Source organism: Ursus maritimus, unplaced genomic scaffold (genome assembly GCF_017311325.1).
Source record: "Ursus maritimus isolate PB19 unplaced genomic scaffold, ASM1731132v1 scaffold_24, whole genome shotgun sequence".
In the NCBI taxonomy this organism is placed as follows: Eukaryota; Metazoa; Chordata; class Mammalia; order Carnivora; family Ursidae; genus Ursus; species Ursus maritimus.
This window is the reverse complement of record NW_024424897.1, coordinates 41,179,274-41,187,158: the sequence shown is the minus strand read 5'-3', so window position 1 is coordinate 41,187,158 and position 7,885 is coordinate 41,179,274. Positions and strand designations below refer to the sequence as shown.

The following is a 7,885-nucleotide window of genomic DNA, read 5'->3' as shown; positions in this document are numbered from 1 at the left end:
TTATTTTATTTTATTTTATTTTATTTTATTTTATTTTATTTTATTTTATAAGGTTTTGTTTATTTGAGAGAAAGAGAGCACGAGCAGGGGGTAGGGAGGAGGAGCAGAGGAAGAGGGAGAAGCAGATTCCCCGCTCAACAGGGAGCCGGATGTGGGGCTCTATCCCAGGACCCCGGCATCATGACCTGAGCCGAAAGCAGATGTTTAGCCAACCGAGACACCCAGGCGCCCCTATTTTATTTTTTCAAGTAATCTCTACACCCAAGGTGGGGCTCGAGTTTACGACCCCTAGATCAAGGCTCCCGCGCTCTACGGAGTGGGCAAGCCAGGTGCCCCTAAATGAGCTCATTTTAGTAAATGTCTCCATTTTCCAGATGAGAAAACTGAGACTTAGAGTTGCCTGTGGTCGCCCAACTAGTATTTATACGCCTGCAGAGTTTACACTCTTAATCCCTGGGGCTAGGAATGTGTTCTACAAGGAAGCGGCGGACTAACGAAGTCTTCGAGCAACACAGAAACCCACGAACCTCCTCGATTGCACTTGGTGGGGGAGTAAACTCCTTTCGAACTGGCGGACAGGCTCCTTACGGACCCCGCCCACCCTCGACCTCTTTTTCTCCCCGCGCACCTGGAGTGCCGCTCGCGATTGGCTGCGACCGCTGCCGTGGTCCCGCCCCCTTCTTGAGGGTTTCCGATTGGGGGCGGCTTGCGCAGCTCCGCCCCTCGGCGCCTAGAGCAACCGGAAGCAAGCATGGCGGCCCCTGGAGCCGCTGCTACAGACCTAGGTGCGGTGGCATTCTGGCGGGGCCCGAGGCTAGTGTATTGAGAGGGAGGAATGCGGGCTTTGGGGATTGTGGTGTGCCAGAGGTCCCGCGGACTGGGGGTCGGGGGGTCGTTTCAGACAAGATCCCTTCGTACTGGGGCGCGGTCCCCTCGCACAGGGATTCCTATAAACGCGGGCGGAGAGCCTCTGAGTGCCAGTTGCTGGGGCTCCTCCGCGTTAGGGGTGGGGCGGGCACCTAAACCCACTTGCAGCGCCTCAGGTTGGTACCTCCGTACCCCCAGAGGTGGTCCGAGGCAAGCGGGCCGCTCTCTTCTTCGCTGCGGTTGCCATCCTGCTGGGGTTGCCGCTTTGGTGGAAGACCACGGAGACCTACCGGGCCCCGTTGCCTTACTCCCAGATCAGTGGGCTGAATGCTCTGCAGGTGAGACCTCGGTGGGAGAAGGCCAGGGGACAGCCCGCTGGCAAGGTGGAGACTCAGCTGATGGCCCCGATGCTCTTTCTCCTAGCTGCGCCTCACGGTGCCTGTCACCGTCGTGTTTACCCGAGAATCAGTGCCATTGGACGACCAGGAGAAGCTGCCCTTTACCGTTGTGCACGAGAGAGAGATCCCTCTGAAATGTGAGTTCCTGGGGAGTCAGGGCTGCGTTTCTGGTCTGAGCTCAGTCCAGAGATGTGTTAGGTAGGAGGAGCCTGGGTGTCCCTTAAAGGTAGTTAAAAATTTATTAGGGGCGCCTGGGTAGCGCAGTCGTTAAGCGTCTGCCTTCGGCTCAGGGCGTGATCCCGGCGTTCTGGGATCGAGTCCCACATCGGGCTCCTCTGCTGGGAGCCTGCTTCTTCCTCTCTCACTCGCCTGCTGTGTTCCCTCTCTCGCTGGCTGTCTCTCTGTCACATAAATAAATGGAATCTTAAAAAAAAAAAATTTTATTAAAAGCTCTCTCTGAATGAACAGTGTGGTTGGTTAGAAGAAAAACAACTTTATTTTATTTTTTTTAAAGATTTTATTTATTTATTCGACAGAGATAGAGACAGCCAGCGAGAGAGGGAACACAAGCAGGGGGAGTGGGAGAGGAAGAAGCAGGCTCATAGCGGAGGAGCCTGATGTGGGGCTCGATCCCAGAACGCCGGGATCACACCCTGAGCCCAAGGCAGACGCTTAACCGCTGTGCCACCCAGGTGCCCCAGAAAAACAACTTTAAATTCAGTGTTCACCGTTAAGGCGACAGTTTTATTCATAAAACAGTTACGCTATCTGATGAGAAGCAATTAATGCTCATTAGGGGATAGGAGAGGAAGTGGGATGTAGTGGAAAGGACACAGGGTTTGGAATCAAGTTGAAGTTGTATTCAGGCCTTATTAAATTTAACATGAAATACTTTACTTTTAGGTACTTTCAGTACCAGGAATTTTGGGGTGAATGAGGAATTGATAATGGTTTCAAGAAATTCATAGTCCAGTAGGGGAGGAAGACGCTTAGATAAAGAAATCACAGTGAAAGTATGTAAGAAACTGAGATTGCTCTAAAGAAAAAGCCTTTAACCATCTGGGAGGAAAGAAAGACAGAGAAGGTTTTGATGATGTCATTTTTACGCTGGATTTTTAAAGGATGTGAAGGAATTCAGGTTAAATGGGGGAAGGGAGGAAGGGAACAGCATGAACCAGTAATAGTAATCACTAATCACTGATATTGATTGTTCATTATATGCCAGAAACTAGGTGAAGCACTTTACGTGTGTTGCCTCATTTAGTCCTCTCTAACATTATGATCTCCATTCTATAAATGAAAAAACAGACTTAAGAGATTTTAATTTGTTCAGGATCACACAGTTAGCGAGTAAGAGGTGGAACTGGGATTTAAGTCCAGGCCTGACTGATTCCAGTGTTTTGGCTTTTAACCGACAAACTCTATTGCCTCCTGTGTAAAAGCATGGAGGGGTGAATCAGCATGTTGGGGGATCTGAGAGCAGTTTTACTTTTCTGGAGTGTGAAGTGAAAGTTTGGGAGTGACTTCATGTGTAAGTTGAGTCCAGACCGAGACGCGCCTGTATGCCATTTACTTTCTAGCTTTTTAACCTTGGCCACACACATTTTTTTAAAAAAATCATATTTCAGGGAGCCTGGGTGGCTCAGTCGGTTAAGCATCTGCCTTTGGCTCAGGCTCAGGTCATGATCCCAGGGTCCTGGGATCGAGCCCCATATCGGGCTCCCTGCTCAGCGGGGAGCCTGCTTCTCCTCCTCCCGCTCCCCCTGCTTGTGCTCTCTCTGTCAAATAAATAAAATCTTTAAAAAATCATATTTCATGGGGCCCCTGGGTGGCTTAGGTGGTTAAGCATCTGACTCTGTATCTCAGCTCAGATCTTGATCTCACAGTTGTGAGTTTAGCCCCGTGTTGGACTCTACACTAGGCAGGGAGCCTACATTAAAAAAAAAAAAATCATATTTCATACAGTTCAACCTAATGTAAACACACATAATTTTGGTTTCTCAAAACAAGAATGGATCATACCTCACATGTTCACAACTTGATTGTTGTCAATTTGTCATGGGTTTCTTTGTATTTAGTGACGTGGTATTCAGTAATATGGACATATTGTGGGGGTAGTATAGTGGAGTGGCTAAGAGTATGGAATTTCGTGTAAGAGAGCTGGATTAAAGCCTTGGTTCTGCTGCTTACTTATGTGAATTTGGGTGAGGTTGTTAACCTCTCATTTGTTAAATAGGAATAGTAATAGGTTTGTTCGTTTATTCAATAAATATTTATTGAGTGTCTATGTCAGATACTGTTGTATTTGCTGGAGATACAGCAAACAGAATACACAAAATACAGTGAACAAAATAGACAAAAAAGAGGAGAAGAGACAGTTAAGAAGATAAATTAAATGTATGTTAGATGGGAGGGCACCCGGCTGGCTCAGACAGCGGAGTATGACTCTTAATCTTGGGGTTATGTGTTCGAACTCTCAGGTTGGATGTAGAGATTACTTAAAATAAAATTTTAAATAAATAAATGTATGTATGTATGTTAGATGGTGACAGGAGAAAAAGAGTTCAGGACAGGGGGATAGGGTGGTCTTCTTGGGGGATAAGGAGATCATTGCTGTTTCAGAAAGGGTGGCCAGGGAAGGCATCATTTGAAAACAGGACTTCCAAGTAAAGACCTAAAAGAGACAAAGGAGTAAATTGTGTAGATATCTGGGAGAAGAGCCTTTTGGCAAAGTGATAAGCAAGTATAAGGTCCTGAGGTAGAATCAGAAGTGGTGCCTTTGCAGAACAGTGAGAATCCCATTGTGGTGAGAGTGAGGTGAATGAGGGAAAGAGTAAGAGGAAATAAGACCAGAGTGGTGAAAGGGGGCTAGGCTCACATACAGCTTTTATTTTGGGTGAGAAGGGAAGCCATTGAAGGATTTTGTTTTGTTTTGTTTCGTTTTGTTTTTTTATTATTTATTTATTTTTTTAAAATATTTTATTTATTTATTTAACAGAGAGAGAGAGAGACAGCCAGCGAGAGAGGGAACACAAGCAGGGGGAGTGGGAGAGGAAGAAGCAGGCTCCCAGCGGAAGAGCCCGACGTGGGGCTCGATCCCAGAACGCCGGGATCACGCCCTGAGCCGAAGGCAGACGCTTAACGACTGAGCCACTCAGGCGCCCCTGTTTTGTTTCGTTTTTTAAAAGATTTTATTTTTAAGTAATCTCTACACCCAATGTGCGGTTGGAACTCACAAACCCAAGGTCAAGAGTTGCGTGCCTTACTGACCGAGCCAGCCAAGCGCCCTTTATTTTGATTTTTTAAACATAACTTCCATGTCACATCTAACCAAATTAGCAATAATTCTTTAATATCGGTTAATTTCTAGTCTATATTCAGATTTTCCCAGTCATCTCAACGGTTTCTTTTTTAAGTCAATGAATTTTTATCTATGGAATTTTACTTGTGATTGCTTCCACTAAGGATCACCGTAGTTCTCCAAAGTCAGAATCATAATCTTCAAAATAACCGTTTTAAAAAGAACTTTTGTTCAATGCACAGTTGTCACTGTCAGTCTAGTTCTTTCTGTTGGGTGGCTTTGATCTCTGCTTGAATATGGACATACTTCAAAAATGCCCCACATGTAGTCTCTGGGATCCAATTTCTTTTCTTTAGGGCCCTAGAAGTCAACTTGTCGGAAGTACATTGATTGCTATTTTGGCAAATGATCTAAAATTATTATTCCTCAATTGTTCTACTGTTGGAAAGTCTTGTTACTTCCACTCTACTCCATGAGCCTGGTGGAAAATGTTACGGGTCTGATTGTCACCACTGCAATAAACTTGCCGTGCTGGCAGCATATCCTGTGTCTCAGTGTAGCCACATTAACGATTTCTGGACACCATGAATGATAGTGCCCATTTCCTTCCAGAACGAGGCTTTTCAGAGGGGTCCTTTTACAGCTGGCTTACTCCAGTCAGGATCAATACATCGCATTTTGTTATATCTCTTTTGTCCTTTTTATTACATGGTCAGCTCCCCCTATACCATCCCGATACACTTCTTTGATTTGTTGGAGAAAGCAAGTCATTTGTTTTATGGAACATCTCACATTCTGGATTTGACAGATTGCTTCCTCCTAGTTTCACTTAAGTTATTCGTCTATTATCCATATTTTAAAAAAAACTGGTAGTTAGAGCCGGAGATTAAAATCAGGTTCACTTGTTTAGGTATGTTGTGGCAAACTTCCTGTTGTATCAGGAAGTATATAACGACTGGTTTCATTTTAGGTGATTCAAAGGTGATTTCGCGAAGTCAAATAATGTCAGCTCGATGTCTGTATTTTAGTTCCCTGTCAACCTGTCACCTGATGGTTTTAGCAGCCATCGATGCTGGCGTCCATTTCATTAGTGGTTGCAAATTGGCAATTTTTAAATTCTATAATTTCTCCTGTGTATATGATCTGGAATTCTTCTGTAACGAAGAACTTCCCCAATAAATTTTAGGTTCATCTTCTCAAGTTCCAGGGGGGCAAAAAAATCCCTTTGGGATTGCTTTACAGGTATAGATTAATTTGGGGAGAACTGACATCCTTAGAATATTTAGTCTTTCCATCTAAGAACTTTGTATGCTTTTCCCATTTTATTCAGATCTTCTTTTATGTCCTTCAGTGAAGTAGTCCCGGGTGGTTTTAATATAGTTTTATACATTTCTTCATGGGTATTTTTATGTTCTTTATTATTATGGTGATTGAGATTTTAAAAAATACTTGCTTTTCAAATTGTATATCGCTGGTATTTATCAGAAAGCTACTGATTCTTGCGTATATCTAGTCATTGTACTGAATTGTTACTAGTTCTAATAGTTTTCCTGTTGGTTCTCTTTGATTTTCTTAGAAAATAATTTTGCTACTTTTAACAAGTGGCCGCTTTGTTTTTCTTTAAATATTCATGTTTCATGTCTCTTTCTTCACTTATTACATTGATCAGGAACTTCAGAAAGAACAATGCTGAATAACAGAGAAGATAGCAGGCATCCTCGTTTTACTACTAATTTTATTTTTTTAAAGATTTTATTTATTTATTTATTTATTTATTTATTTAGATATTTATTTATTTGTTTTGGGGGGAGAGAGAGCGCATGCACACGAGCAGGGGGAGGAGCAGAGGGAGAGGGACAAGCAGACTCCCCAGACTCTCCACTGAGTATGGAGCCTGATGCAGGGCTCGATCCCACGACCCTAGGATCATGACCTGAGCCGAAATCAAGAGTCGCATGCTTAACTGACTGAGCCACCAGGTGCCCCTTATTACTGATTTTAATGGAACTACATTTAGTGTTTTGTCATTAAGTGTGCATCTTATCTTTATCAAGAACATTCGTTGAATTTAACTATCTTGAGGCATGTATTGAAGTGATCATTATGGTTTTTCTCCTTTCAGCTAGTACTAGAATGCATATTGTGATAGATTTCCCTTTGGGAGGGTACTTCAGGTTGACCATGGGGTGTACACAGGCAGAGGCAAGAGGTGAAAGAGGTGGGGTGTGGGATTTGATATCATCCATGTAGAAATCATTAGAACTGGCTGCAGCTTCTTAGTCTTTATTTGCCAACAATATTCTTGCTGTCCTGAGACACTGGACAGCCTGAGGTCTGGGAAGGTGGACCGAGGTCTGTACTTAATCTTCTTATCTTGCTTCTTCCTTTTTCTCTCAGACAAAATGAAAATCAAATGCCGTTTCCAGAAGGCCTATCGGAGGGCTCTGAAGCACGAGGAGGAGGCCCTGTCACTGGGCAGTGTGCAAGGTACCAGAAGGGACGATCATTATAGTTTAACACGAAGCCCTCTTTTNNCTCTAAGTGTGTATTTTCCATACCTTGTCTTAACGTCAGAATCTCTCTGGGAAAGCTGGGAATGAGATACCGTGTGTTTCAGCCTGGGCCACCGGGGGCCGAGCCTGGCCACAGTGTCAGCCAGGTGTGAGTGGGAGGTGGCGCCGTGGCTTAGGCCCTCTGTGGAGGCCAGAGGGAAAGGGAATGGTGTTTTTGCTTCTGGTGCACCTCCCGCTCTTGTTCCCAGAGGCAGAAACCATGTTAGCTGAGCCGCAGGAGGAAGCGGAGGGCTCCCTGACTGTGTACGTGATCTCTGAAAACTCCTCACTTCTGCCCCAGGTAGGGTGAGCAGAGAGGCTGCAGCTTTGCCTTATTCCGTCAGCTCGTTCTCTCCTAGGTCACCTCCTTCTTGAGGTAGTGCTCCCCATTGCTTGCGTTTGCTACAGAAAACTCTTTAACTCGTTTTTTTTTAAAGAATGAAGATAGGAAAAAAAAAATAGAATGCAAATAGGGATTTTTCTTCATTGACTCTGGGTCTTTCTAAAGCCAGGAGTTATATACAGCTCAAGCTCCGATGACCATTTAAAGTGGAAAAAAAAATCAGGATGAAAAAAAGAAGCTGTTTTTTTTTTTTTTTTATTTTTAAGATTTTATTTATTTATTCGACAGAGATAGAGACAGCCAGCGAGAGAGGGAACACAAGCAGGGGGAGTGGAAGAGGAAGAAGCAGGCTCACAGCGGAGGAGCCTGATGTGGGGCTCGATCCCAGAACGCCGGGATCACGCCCTGAGCCGAAGGCAGACGC

At 44.5% G+C, this 7,885-nt stretch overlaps 1 protein-coding gene and 1 non-coding gene across 2 annotated transcripts in view; one reads left to right on the top strand and one right to left on the bottom strand.

Moving 5' to 3' along the window:
- The first annotated feature begins 697 nt into the window (after positions 1 to 697).
- The window catches only part of PIGS (phosphatidylinositol glycan anchor biosynthesis class S), a 14,896-nt gene continuing 7,708 nt past the window's right edge, over positions 698 to 7,885 (top strand). The window contains exons 1-5 of the mRNA XM_040641048.1: positions 698 to 785; positions 1,066 to 1,205; positions 1,291 to 1,402; positions 6,964 to 7,053; positions 7,328 to 7,419. Coding sequence (XP_040496982.1) covers positions 752 to 785; positions 1,066 to 1,205; positions 1,291 to 1,402; positions 6,964 to 7,053; positions 7,328 to 7,419 — 468 coding nt within the window. The 5' untranslated portion in view covers positions 698 to 751. The remainder of the gene's footprint in view (positions 786 to 1,065; positions 1,206 to 1,290; positions 1,403 to 6,963; positions 7,054 to 7,327; positions 7,420 to 7,885) is intronic.
- LOC121105075 lies at positions 5,053 to 5,187 on the bottom strand. Its single transcript, XR_005837505.1, has one exon. It is a non-coding gene; the product is annotated as a small nucleolar RNA SNORA1 (small nucleolar RNA).